General features: G+C 51.5%; 1 protein-coding gene across 1 annotated transcript in view; it reads right to left on the bottom strand.

Annotated features, from left to right (window-relative positions):
* Positions 1-14,208, bottom strand: part of SYNJ2 (synaptojanin 2) — a 103,243-nt gene that overhangs the window by 35,121 nt on the left and 53,914 nt on the right. The window contains exons 5-7 of the mRNA XM_034670792.1: positions 11,557-11,640; positions 4,626-4,687; positions 687-783 (exon numbers count right to left, since the gene is read on the bottom strand). Of these exons, the coding sequence (XP_034526683.1) occupies positions 687-783; positions 4,626-4,687; positions 11,557-11,640 (243 nt within the window). The remainder of the gene's footprint in view (positions 1-686; positions 784-4,625; positions 4,688-11,556; positions 11,641-14,208) is intronic.

Here is a 14,208-nt window from a genome sequence, read left to right as displayed (position 1 = left end):
GGGTTCCTTCCCTGCTCAGGCCTCCCCCCTGCACCACCCCCCTTCCCCTGCACCCCACCCCCACCCCTGAAAGTGCCCAGAGGGGCCTCAGGGAGCTGGTGGGGAGGTGGGCAAAGGAAGCTGTTTTCAGGGAGAGCCCAGACAGGGATGAAGATTTGAAGGCTGAAGTTAGCGGAAGGAAATCACGCTGAGATTCCTTGCTTTAAACCAAGCAGGAGCTCTGAAGGACTGCTGTAGGCCAAGGGCCCAGCAGGTTTCTGGCTGAGTGTGCCAGGAGGCTCCGGCCAGCAGCACAGCCAGACCAAGGAAGGAAGGGGAGCTCAGGCTCCCTGAGCCCACATGTGTGCGGGGGCGCGTGTGTGTCCAAGAGAACCAAGGAGAGGGGCCTGGCTGTCCCAAGCTCCGCAAGCCCCGGGGGGGGGGGCCCGGGGGAAATGCAGCTGGAGGTGGCGGATGCTTTGTTTGACTTTGAGCAAATTCTCTAACCATCAGTTCATAAAAATTAAATTTCATACATCAGGAGCCCAAATCACCGAATGCGACAGAGCTGTTGGGAAAGAACTCCCCAAACATGGTGAGAGCAGTGTTGGCCCCAGTCCTACACAGAAACGTGCCTCTGAGCGGGGTCCTCATCACCCTCACCCACCGCGCCCCCCTCCCCGAACCGGAAGTAGCACAGCATTTACCTTGAAGGCTCTGTTGAGCACCTCCTCTCCGCCTCTGCTCCCCAGCAGGTTTATGACCACCTGCTTCCCATACTGCTCCTTCAGAAGCACCATATGCCTGCAATGGAACAGGACGTGACCGGTGTCGTCAGCACACAGACTGCTGGCCCTACCCTCGAGGGCACGGGGTGCAGGAGGGACCTGCTTGGCACCAGAGGTCCGGGAGGAGCTGCTCCCCAGGATGCAATATTGGTTGGGGGGAGGGGGAGAGAAAACCAGACTCTCCCAAGCCACCCACCCCACGGTCAGGGACAAGCGTGTTAACTGTTTGCATGCAAGGCTCAGGCCAAGAATAATTCACAGCCTATCAGACTAAGCGTAACATCAGACGAAGGATATGCCGGACTTTCTGTAAAGTACCACTATTAAATCTAGAACAGTTAACTCAGCCTTTTATTAACAGAGTCCAAAAAGCACATTTCTGAAATTAATCTCGAATTTCACTTGGTACCTTCCTTCTCTAAACTAGAAAAGCTGGTAGAAGGGTTGTTAACCTCAGTGTCTGTTATCTAAGTGCCATATTTCATTATGAGTAATTATGTGTAAAATTTCAGGCTTTAGGAAAATATTCATAGATCAGAGCATTTTAAAAATACGTATGTTGTGGGGTGCCTGGGAGGCTCAGTTGGTTAAGCATCTGACTCTTGGTCTTGGCTCAGGTCATGATCTCAGGGTCATAAGATCAAGCCCCGAGTCTGGCTCCATGCTCAGTGTGGAGTCTGCTTGAGATCCTTTCCCCCTCCCTCTCCCTCTGTGCCTCCCCCTGCCTACGCTCTCTTTCTCTCTCAAAAAAATATATAAAATCTTAAAAAAAAATACATATGTTGAAATATTAGGGAAAGACTAATATTTATTCTTTATCGCTAGCTTTTGAAAAGTTAACTTTACAATCTTAATAATGGTAGGAATGCTTAAATGTAATTTAAAAAAATACAGGGAAAAGACAATACAAAAAGCAGATGTAAGCCATATTTTCATCATGCAATCTTCACGCGTAAAGATAGAAGAAACAGAGGGCACATGGCTCAGCCCCTCTGGGCTCTTCTGGGTTGGCCTGCCCAGGGAAGGTGTGTCCTGGCCAGAGGACAGGGGGCAAGTCTGGGGGCAAGTCTCAGCTGCCCGGCTCTGTCAGTCACTGCGCGAGCCCTGATTTGGGGGTGAAATGCAAGGAAGCCCACTGTGGCCACACATGCAGGCCACCACCCACAATGCAGCTTATCAGAAATAAGGCTGATGTGTGACGCTGTGTCTCAACTGGTTAGAAGCTGAGAGTTGGAAGAGAAACAGTATCGCTCATCACACCAGCCCCAAGCACCCTTGATCAAATTACTCATCCCTTCTGAGCTCTTCCTTTGTACCATAAAGCTAATCGTCCTCCTGTAAAAGATGGTTTTGAGGACTAAGAAGACAAAAGTGACAAGTCAGTGCTTGGCACATGGGAGCTGGTTTTCCTTTCCTTCCTTTTTAAAAAATTTTAAAAAAATTTTATTTATTTATTTGAGAGAGACAGCGAGCAAGCACACAGAGGGAGAGGGAGAAGCAGACTCCCCACTGAGCAAGGAGCCCAATTCGGGATTCGATCCCAAGACCCTGAGATCATGACCTGAGCTGAAGGCAGATACTGATTAAGCCACCCAGGTGCCCCCCCTTTTCTTCTTTTTACTTTTAAAATAAGATGATACACTTATCAGTGATACACTAAAACTGACCTCAGCGCTCCCAGAGGGAGTGCTGGGGCCCACCTCAAGGCCAGTGAGACTCCAGCCTGGCCTCCCTGCTCTGGGCACCCGGGGTCCTTCCCCTGCCTGCCCATCTGTTACTGTTGTGCAGAGCTCCTTGGAGAACTGGGGGGCTTTTCGAGGCATTAGAAGTGGGGTAGCCAGGGCATAACTGAGTGGCCAGCAAGGAAACACACCCTAGTGTCCACCCCGGGGCTGCAGATGCAAACAGCTCTGCGCAAAGAGAGGGAGGAAGGAGCTGGAGAGCCAGCATCCCACACGGGTGAGACCCAGGCACCCCCCCCCCCCATGGAAGGCTAATACTTCCATCCAAACTCTACCAGCGAGACAAGATTCCTCCTCAGGCCAGCACAGCCAAGGCCGGCTCAGTGCGCCCCATCCCCNCCCCCCCCCCCCCCGGATAGCAGGTGGACAAGAGGCAACAGTGAACAACCTAGGGAACAGGATAGCATTGGCCACAGGTACTCCGTGCGTACCCAGACTACCCAGGGAAAGGGGTTTTGTGGCGGCAGGTTGGGGGGGTAAGGGATTTACTTTGGACCAAGCACATCAAAGAACGGAGAAACTCCTGAGAGCCCCCGATGTGCCACAGATGTAGGACACCCCCTGCGGTGGGTCCGCTGGAGAATCACGTGCCCAAGCTCCTACATGGCACTGAAATGAGCGCATGGGGGCAGCACCCAACGTGAGGCCAGGCAGCTCCGGCCCCGGGCCGTGAGGGTACGTGGAGCTCAGCTACGTCCAGCTAGACTGCCTCAGGAAGGGAGCGAGCCGTGAGCCACATTTCCAGTGGCCACTGCCCGTCAAAGGGCTTACGGTCTTGAATGGGCTACTGTGAGAAGAGAGGGCTTATCCTTTCGGGTGCACACACCGCGCACTAACAGGATTTAAAAATATTTAAGTCCAGGGGCGTCTGGGTGGCACAGCGGTTAAGCGTCCGCCTTCGGCTCAGGGCGTGATCCCGGCGTTATGGGATCGAGCCCCACATCAGGCTCCTCTGCTATGAGCCTGCTTCTTCCTCTCCCACTCCCCCTGCTTGTGTTCCCTCTCTCGCTGGCTGTCTCTATCTCTGTCAAATAAATAAATAAAATCTTTAAAAATATATATATATTTAAGTCCATGTAAACATTCTTAAAATATATTTTTTGAAAGCTCACCAACACAAGGCTTTTGAAACAAGCCCAGCATGCATGCCCCTTCCCTTCTACTGTGGTCAGCTGGGGAGGAATGCTGTGTTCAATTTCCTAAGGACATTTCAGGCAGATCAGTGTCTCCTGCAACAACTCCATCTACACAATGTGCAGGACACGTTAGCAGTGTTCTGAAAACTGGCAAGAGCATTTTCAGGTGCACATACACCCCGCTCTACAGTGACAGCCCACTAGTCCCGACGTGCTAACTCACGGTCACGGGCTGCTGTTGCCAGTCTGCGGTAACAGGAAGGACGCACGCAGACTTCACGTCCAAATCAAGCTTCAGGTAGAATGAGTGATACCCTTAAAGAAATCACTCTTGGGATTTTTATGACATTTGCTAATTTTTAAAATTAGTATTTAGATTAAAAATGCAAATATTTTAAAGAAGCGATGAACTACGTCAAATACAAGTTACTGTTTAGTTGACTGATGGCTTAAGAAAGTTCTATAACATGAAATGCGTAATGGTCTAGTTTGTGGTGCAGAAAATGAACTGTATATCTGCCGAATGGTTTTCTAGAATGATACGTAAAAAACTAATAGTGAAATCTTTAGTAGGGGTTGGAAGTTAACAGTCCTTTCACTTCTCACTTTACACCTTTCTATACTGTGACTTTTTAAGTCTGGGAATGTATCGCTTTTAAAAGAAAAACACGCAGCCACAAATATCCTATAATTTAGGTTATCCCTTGTTAACTAGGACAAAGGGATAAAGCTTCATTAAAGAAGGATCTGATAAAATAACTGCCAAGGGTTACCTCAATATTAATGAACTTTCAGGAAAATCTGAGAGCCACTAAAAATCCCATTTTATAAACTCCCCTCTTGCCCAAAGAACCAAAGTAAAAGGCAGATAAGGTCCAGGATTGGGGACCCTCCCCTCCCGCTGTCCCCTGTGCTGCTGTCTGGTGGGGGGAAGACTCCCGAAAGGATGGCAGGCTTAGGATGGTGCCAGACAACCCTACCTGTCGAAAGCAGGGGCGTTGGCTTCTAGGCCTCTGTTGAGTCTCAGATGATGAGAGCCAACCTAGAGCAAGAGAAATAACACTAGTGACTCCTCCTGCTCCGTGAACCCAGGAAGTGATAGTCTTCCCCATCCCCCTCGCTACGAGCCAGGCTGCAAGTGGCCACCTCTCGCCCCTTCTGTGGCCCATGCACAGATCTGGAAGGTTGGCTTTGAACTCAGGTCCCAAAGCCCGAGTCTGGCTCTGCTGCAGCCTGTCCCCACTGCTGCATGGGCCCCGTGCTGGCTGGAATTCTTCCAAAGGCAGAAGAGAAACTTCAGGGTCAGCCCATGAGGCCCACGTCAGATCTGCAAAGCCTTCCGCAGTGCAAAGGTGAACGTAAGCCAAGCAGGGAGAGAGAAACCACTTCTCGGCCTCCTCAGCAAGTCTGGGGACCTCGACCACCCCTAAAATCTGAGTTATAGCTACCTGCAAACTATTTGCCTTATGATTTAGAATTACCTATTTCATACTGAAAGTTCAAAAAACAAACTTAAAACTACATTTTGTTATTGGAGCCAGCTTGAAAATGCTCTCTCCGGACAAATCTGGGACAGTGTGAGCACTGAACTATAAAGGACAGTAATGGATTATAATGTGATGACTGAAATAAGAATTCATAAATCTCTATAGATCAGAATTGGCTGGCTGGGTGAGTGGACAGATGAATGGACAGAGAGGTGGGCAGGTGGATAGGGAGAAGGGAGGCTCTTCCTTAGAGCAGAACACCAGTCGATACATATGGAGACAGTGCTGGAAAAATCACTATTTTATAACCATCATAGTAAAGAACAGTTCAGCAAAAATCACCTGTTGATCATAAATGTTAAGGGAGAGTTTGCTGAGGAATACGATACTAACATGGTCTGAGTCTCTCGCAGATGTTCATTAGTTGAAAAGGAAGACATGTTAACTAAAAGAAACTGAGTAGCACCATGCCTGAGTGATGGAAATTAACATCACTAATGAGGGGGCACGTGGACGCAGATGGGACACTCTGACAAGGATGTGGTGGTGTCAGAGATCCACACCATGAACCCAATCATAATGAAACCCCCAGAAACCCCCATATGAGGCACCTCCAATTTAAAGAAAAAGATCTGCATTCTCCAAAAACATCAATGTCCAAGAGACAGAAGGCAGAGGAACTGACCCAGAGATTAAAGGAGACTAGAGATGTGACAATGACATTCAGGGCAGGGTCCTGGCCTGGATCCCTGACCAAAGGGGGGAAAGTGCCACGACTTATGATAAATCTGGAATGCAGACCGCGGGTCAGTTTAGAGCACCGTGTCACACCAGCTGACCATCTACCCATCCTGTGCTGATGCAAGAGAACATACTTGCTTTCAGGAAAAACGTTCTGACGTATTAAGGAGATCTGATGTATGCAACCCGCTCTCCAGGGATTCCGGAAATAACGGATCACATGTGTGGGCAGCAAGGGGTTCACACCGAGTGAATCTGGGGACAGGTAGCACGGGAGTGCTCTCTACCGTTCCTACAACTTTTCTGCAGGTCTGGAATTATTTAAGATAAAACGTTTCTTGAAGTGTATTGTTCGGCTTTGCTGGTTGTGGAGTATTATAAACGTGGTGTCATTAGGCTCGTCTGTCTGCACCATCCAGGGTCACTGTGGAGTGTGGACCGAGGGTTATTTACAAGTCTTCGCGCCACAAGTCATACATCTGCCCCTCTTCGTACCCTAGGAAAGAGCCATTCTAGATGACTGGCTTCTCAGCAACAGATTTAGAAGTCACTGGGATTAGGCATCTCCATCTAAATGACTTCTACAGATAAAGTCCCGAGTCCCTTTTGGTCCTAAGAAACCTTGGGAGTCCTTAGGAGAGGCTCCACGGATCGCTTTCACTTTGCTGCTGTGTGTGTTCTGGGCTCCTTTTCCCAAAGGCCCCGGCTGAGGACATGCGAGACTTAATTCCCACAACCTGTACAGCCGAGTTCTGAGAAAACTGCTCTCTCCTGCCCTCCGAGGCCAGTCAGCGCCTGTCTTCTGAACTCACAAGGCAGGTGTGGGCGGAAAGCAGGCCCACGTTCCTCTGAGCCATCGTGCACAAGATGCCCAGGGGCTGAAGCCCAAGAGAAGGGGCTGCTTGCTGCGCAGTCAGCCTGTCCGTCAGGGCGACAAATCTGCCCTAAGCTGCGGCTGTTACCAGAATCCTTCCCAGGGGAAGGCAGTAAGGGTAGAGCAGGAAAACAATGGTTCAGGGCTCAGAAGCCCGGTGTTTAGTCGTGACAAGTTCTGTTACTGGCCATGGCTGCCTCTCCCCAAATCATAACTCAAAGTTTCTTCTATGAGCAGTTAGAAATTCCAGTCACAGATGACTGGATGCTGGGACTGAACTGGGACAGCACACAGCGTGGGCACCAGTGCAGCCAAGTTGGGGTGCCCCCCCACCCCCTTTAGCAGCTCCTGGAGTAAAACGTAAACTCCGCAGCGTACCACAGAAAGCCCATCTCCGTCTGGCCCTCGTCTGCCTCTCTGGTCTGGCACCTGGCCATGGCCCCCATGCCTTGGGCTGCGAGCAGCAAACCTTCCCACTCCCGGGACATGTGTGACCGCTGGGGCCGCCACCCCGGCACGTGCAGTCCCCACCGCAGGCTGGCCAACGTGGCCCCGTCGTCCCCCCGAGTCGGTTCAGATGCCCACCCCCTCAGCTGGGCAAGCTGGCCCTCCCCACAGCTGCCCCAGGCATGGTGGCCTCCTCTCCCATGGGCGCTACGCATGCCACACCATCATGACCTGTCCCCTCCTCCTGAAGGCGAGGGCTGTGACCTAAAGTGCCCCCACGTACCCGCAGATGTCAGTGAGCGGCTGGGGGATGAACACATGGCTTCTCCGAGGGCGGGGTGATGGGACACCTGGGAGCCTCATCCTCATGCCTCGTCTTGACAGAGAGATACGTGGACACTGTCCCCACCTCACAGGCCTCGTGGAGATGGGCGAAGCTCTGACTCTGCTCTCTGGGCGCAAAGTGCCACGCTCTCCCAATGCAACCTGTGTTCCTGTCTCCTAGACGGTATAATGTACGTTACAAATACTGACAGCTGACACTTGTGTGTCCTCTGGGTTCTGGAAACTGCGCTGAATTCTACTACGCGCTGTGGCAGCTAACCCTCCCCATAGCCCGTGAGGTCGGTTGTTAACCCCACGTACAGAGGAGAAAACCAAGGCTTAGCAAAGACAGGAACTTCTCAGGTTTTTTGTTTTTTGTTGATAAGAACCTTTTTCTGAGATAAAAACGTGTGGAAAGAATATGGTCCCTAAGTAGGGGAGCCAGAACTTGAACTGGAACCAGGTCCTGTCACCGCAAAGCTTATGCTCTGAATCACAGAAGCTACCTCGCAATCTTGGTTCTTTTAGTGATGGCTGCTGGTGAAACACAGGCGCTCATGCAAACACACAGGACCCAGGGCCCACAGTGCATGCGCGACTCTGTCCCGGACACAGGAGCTCATGCAAACACGCAGGACCCGGGTCCCACAGTGCATGTGTGACTCTGTCCCGGACACAGGAGCTCGTGCAAACACGCAGGACCCAGGTCCCACAGTGCATGTGTGACTCTGTCCCAGACACAGAAGCTAGTGCAAACACACAGGATCCGGGGCCCACGGTGCACGCACGACTCTGTCCCGGACACAGGAGCTCATGCAAACACGCAGGACCCGGGGTCCGCAGTGCACTCGCGACTCTGTCCCGGATTATGTTCGTTCGCATTAGAAGGATCTTTCCCTCACCCTAACCTCTTCTGAAACTGTTGTGCTACAAGCCATCTCACATCCTTTTGGGGACCAAAAAAAATACAGCCACACAAATGAGCACATACAGTGCTGTGTACCCGAGACCCTAGTAAACAGGGTGTGATGGGGAAGGGGCGAGTGCAGGCAAGGTGGGAACAGCAGAGGGGACTAATCTACTTTGCATCCTCCTCCAGCTGCTAACGTTATATGAAGCTTCAAAACAGAGACCTAACTCACCTTGGCAAGACCGCCTGTACATGCACGTTATAGGGAGGAAGACTGTAAAGCGACAGGGGAGCAAAATCTTCAATGGACTAAGAGTATAGAACAAATATACTCTCTCACTAATCACACCAGGAGAGCAATTAGCTTTAAGTGTAAAATTTCAGTGTGGCTATTTATAAACCGCAAAGCTGTTTACATGGTAAAGACGAAACTGTGTAAGGTACACGTGGCTAGAAATGGCGTCAGGATCCAGGAGTTTGTAAGGAAGGCACCACTGCTGTGCAAACGTGCAGACAAATCATCGTCCCAAGTCCTCTCTGCCCGTCCCCACACCTACCCCCCATCCCTGGCGGGGTGCATCGGTTCCCAGGGATAGTCCCCAGAGGTTGAAACACTGCAACTTAAGATGCAAGCTATCTGCCCAGAAATCTTTGCATTTTTTATCTAACCTAAGTGAAGAAGGAGGGGAGAAAAACAACCAGAATCAACCCTCAGGCTTGCCGTTGATAGTTCAGGGAGGAGGGTGAATGCAGACCATGAGTGAACCCGGTCACCCTGCGAAGATGACCTAATCTCTCTGATGGTGGAAGGTTTTAGAAGATAAACACAGGTATCAGACCCAAAGGTTAGCAAATCCTTCATAAGATTAATGAACACTAAAGCCTTTTGAAGCTTATTTTGAAAAAACCACAGAGGCTCTGGAGAAGCACAAGTATTATGAATCTAAAAGGCGCCATGGCTGCCAAAAAGCGAGCCCCCGGAGCCCCACCGAGAATGCTCATGTCAGATTGAGGGCAGCTGTTCCATGGCAGGGTCAGGCTGTGTCAAGTGGGTCAAGCTGGGGACCAAAATTAAAGACAGGAATGACAGACCAGTTTTGCTGTTTTGAGAAGAGGGAGACTGGAACATGGAGAGTCCTAGAAATGGGATGGAAGATGCAAAGAGCTGGAGAGCCCCAGACAAGACACGATGGAGAGAGGGGGAACCTTCTCAGAGGTCGGCAATCAGACTCACTCTCATGTATCCCCCTGCAGACAGCCAGCCTGTAAGGCAAGAAGGAGCCCGTTGGCAATTGCGGCCATCCCAAATCCTGGTCTCAGGGTCAGTGTCCGAGGTCAGAAGGACCCAGAACTGGATGCAGGGGCGAAGGGGATACACTTCAAAGGCTCCTTCCCAAATTCCAAGACTATCACGACCACCCTCAATTTCTGGATTTCTTAAAATCTTCACGTGAAACATAACATTGTCTCCTGCTTCCTTTTTTATCCCCTACTCACTTGATGTTTGCTTTTTATTCTTCTAAATACAGAGCTCCAGAAGTTTCAGGAGGGTAAACTCCAAATCTAAAAAAAAAATCAAGTTTCAAAAACCCTTTTTGGAATGTCCCGNGTTTGCTTTTTATTCTTCTAAATACAGAGCTCCAGAAGTTTCAGGAGGGTAAACTCCAAATCTAAAAAAAAATCAAGTTTCAAAAACCCTTTTTGGAATGTCCCAAATGGGCAAATCTATAGGGACAGAAAGCAGACTGACAGTTGCTTCGGCCTCGGGAAGAGCTGGGAGGGGGGCACGGCGAGGGGTGACGGCCAGTGGGGACAGGGTTCTTAGGGGCGATGAGTCCTCGAAAATTAGACCACGGTGATGGCTACGTGACTCTGTAAATGCACTAAAAACCACTGAATTGTACACTTTAAATGGGTGTAGTTTATGGTATGTAAATTCTATCACAATACAGCCATTTAAAAAAAACTGTTTTGGGATGAGCTCCAGCATCATCTTGCCCGTCCTAATCATCCTGAGGAGTGTTTCTCCATGCTGCCACGTAATGCCACCAGCCATCCTCGCACATCTTAGCTGTTCCTTTCTGCTGGGAAGACTGAAGGCTAAAAAAGCTTCTCCGTCCACCAGAAGTCAGACCCTCAGGAGACCCGCCCGCCTCCACCTTACTCCAAGAACTGACCGTGGTTCCTTATCAAGGCTGTCCACTGCACGATGCAGCCACATGGACAAAGTGCCTTCTGCTGCCACGGGGTCAAGTCAAAGGCCGGGGAAAGACCCGGTGCTGTCAAACACCCCCAAGAATGTGGCAGACGGCCCTGAGCCACCGCTGACGACCCAACCGCCATCACACAGAGTCCTCGGTAAGAGGAACGGGAGCCACAGAGGCCTGGGCAGAGGTCTTCTGGGCACCCAGGTGATCGCTCCAACCAGAGCGGAAGATCTGGGGTCAACGCTGAGTAACCTCAGACCCACTTGGCCCGTGACCCTCCAGGGAAGGAACTTGTGAACGAGGCAGTGCACAATTCCACGGACGGCAAACGTGTCCTTGGAACGTGGTACCATGCCCTGAACTCTTCCCAGGAGACAGAACGCCAAATACCTCTGGCACAGACCAGAGCCCTGTTTTAGACCACAAGGTGTATTTTTAGAAATCACGGGAAAGTTCCGTGCCATTCTCACGTGGCCCCACAGCAGGCACCTCGGGCCCTTGGACCTGCTGCATGGCCAGGGCCCGAAAACCTTTCAGAGCCCCATAGGATGGTCTCCGCTCTCAAAAAAATCTTTGGCCATGTTCTCAATACATTGACCTTGGCGGCTAAGAAAGTAATTCTACTCAATTACATCATGCGACTCTCTTATCAGCAAAGACCTCCCTTCCCACGTGGCCTGCATCAACAGCAAACTCGGGGTCAGAGAATTACACACAGTGTGTACATTTCTGTATATAAACACCACGCACACACACGTACACACGCGAGCACACACACACAGGTGTGCACACTTTGGCAGCTCAGCTCAATCCAATGGGCCTGAGGAACAAGCCTAGAAACTGAAGGAAATACGGTTAAAAGAAACAAACCACAGTTGTCCAGAAGAGAGAGGCAGGTGACTTACTTTTTTCATTACCTACCTGAAGCCCTGGCTGCTCCCAAAACAGCGGAACGGAGCCTCTGATCTGGACAAAAGACGACACTCCGTCATCCATGTAAATCGTCTGCACCACAAGGAAACATAAAGGGAAAGTATTCCTCAATGAAACTGAATGTCCTGGGGCCGGGTAATGGGATCTGGCCGCCTGAGATCCGACACCAGCCCGAATGAAGGGCAGACAGCGGACTTCTGCGCCCTCTGCTCCCCTGGCCAGCCTGGCCTCGCCGCTCCCTGACCCACAGGCTGGCCCCGTGTGCTCACGGGCATGCTGGCGGCTGACCAGCCTCAAAGGAGTCTGGAGCGGGCACAGGGCCTCCCGGGGAGAGCCGCAGCTGACCAGGACTAAACACAGCCTCACCCAGCTCTCTGGAAAGCCCAGCAGCGCCTCCCCGCTCCCCACTGTAGGAACAGAAGCAAATGTGCTCTGGAACCGAACTAAGCCCTTCCTTAGAGCCCTCTATTTTCACCCTGTCAACTAGCTAAGTAGCAGAGAGCAACTGGAAAGGGATGGATGAAACAAACGAGCTTAGCCAAAAGCCCTGGGTGACCACACGAGGCACTTACACTGCACTTGACCATGGAGGCCAAGAATTGACATGAACTTGTAGTTGCTCCTGGCCCTGGGCCACTGTGTTCTTAAACCCACCGCTAAGTCAACATACACCGCACAGCCTCCACACGCTTCTGGGGAGGGGGGGAAGCACCTGCCTGGACGCACGGGATACTCACCCGCTAAAGCACAGATCTCCTCCCCCACCCCACACACCGTTACTTCGGGGTGTGCCAGCTCATCGGCCTGCAGGCGCCCCCGACATTGCAAGGGAGTGTTACAGGGACAAGAAGTGCGGTCCTGAGCAGCACGAAGGGAGGCATGGCGACTATCAGATGTGCTGCCTTTGATCTGAGTAATTCTACCCTGGCCTGGCAGGGCCAGCCTGGGCAATGCTGCCGATCCTTTCCATTTCTTACCAGCCTGCTCCCTCACACGGTAGCTTTCCGCGTGGCTAGATCACGCTCAGATCACACATGCATTAGTAAGTAATTCTGCGGTGGAGGACCTGAGCATCAGACCTGCAGCTCCCTGGGACCAAAGGAATGACGGGAGCTGAACTCCTCTCTTTTTCCAAACGGAAAAGCACTGGGTGAAGAACTTGTCTGTTTCCAGATATGGACTACCAGCAAATTTGCTCCCCCTATTATCCCGCTCAAAACAAAAACAAAAACAAAAACCAGGGGTGCCTGGGTGGCTCAGTCAGTTCAGCATCTGCCTTCAGCTCAGGTCATGATCCCTGGGTCCTGGGATCAAGCCGTATTGGGTTCCCTGCTCAGCGGGAATCTGCTTATTCCTCTCTCTCTGCCCCCCCTCCCCCACTCAGGCTCGCTCTCTCTCCCTCTTTCTCTCTCAAATAAAAAAAATCTTAAAACAAAAACAGAAGAAAGTAGCAGACTGCTTAAACTGATGCAGGCATCATGGACTACTGTGAGATGAAGAGCATACAGGTCCAGATAACTGAGAAGGAAACCAATTTATAGGTTCTCTATAAGGATAGCCCTTAACAGTGCCAGGACCTGACTTAAGCTATGGGACTATTACCCTTCACTTTAAGACGTACTCAACAAGCTACCTCTAGCATCAGACCACACCCCTCTTGAGCTGTAACTTGCACAGGCAGAATGGGCTTCAGAAAACACCCACCAGGAGGCCCCGCTCCCCAGACCCCACCCCTGGGACAGGACGAAAAGATGCCTCTGAATTTCTCCACTCTTCCCACCCACATGAAGATGCAAAAGCTTTGCACCCCATTCATCATCGGGACCACCTTCGTTGTTGCCAAGGTGGTAAGACAAACCGGCAGTGGATCCGGGGTGCTTTCCTTCCTGAGCTAAGGAACATAGGTTTTAATACTCCTGACAGACTTGATGCCTCCCCTCGCAGAAGGGTTTTCACAGAGGGCATTGGGATCTCGGGGCAGGAGAAAGGAGGATAGAGCCAGAAAGCGGGTCAGTACATGGGCTCTGGGACAGCACCTTCCATTCCACCTGCCAGCTCCCCTGTGCCCTGCAGGGTGACCCTGGGCGTGTTCTTTAACCTTTGGGCCTCAGTTTCCTTCTCTCAGTGGAGTTACTGTCACCTAGTCGTAGGGAGGAGTAAACGAGTAATGAGGGAAGGTGATCCCAGTGCAGGACGGTGGCTCCTTGCTCTTGGGGGCAGGAGAGCACTGCCCAGGCATGTGGATGAGGCCCCTGCAGAGGCCTGACAGACCGGGAGGGCGGTCAGAGCACTGGGGGAGCGGGGCTTAGGCTGTGGGGAGCAGGACTGTAGGGACACACAAGGGGTGGGAGGGAGTCTGTCATGGCTGAGCCGTGGCAAGCCCAAGCCGGGCCTGGGACACCCTGGCCTTGGCAACTCGGAGTGGCCCCTTTCACAGAGTGGTGGGAGCAGAAACCCAAGGACCCTGAGAAGAAAGGGATAAGATGCAAGGAGACTTGCGGCCCAGCAGATGCTCTTTTATCTGGAAGGCTTCTGCCCAACTCCCATTTCCAGGTGAGGTGTTTACAAACCAGTGCTTTCCAAGTCTGTTGCGTTCCTGGGAGGACACACAGCCGACTTTGCCCTCCCGGATTAATCAGT

The sequence above is a fragment of the Ailuropoda melanoleuca genome, chromosome 10 (genome assembly GCF_002007445.2).
Source record: "Ailuropoda melanoleuca isolate Jingjing chromosome 10, ASM200744v2, whole genome shotgun sequence".
NCBI classification, from domain to species: Eukaryota; Metazoa; Chordata; class Mammalia; order Carnivora; family Ursidae; genus Ailuropoda; species Ailuropoda melanoleuca.
The sequence above is the reverse complement of the archived record's forward strand: the minus strand, read 5'-3'. Positions and strand labels throughout refer to the sequence as shown.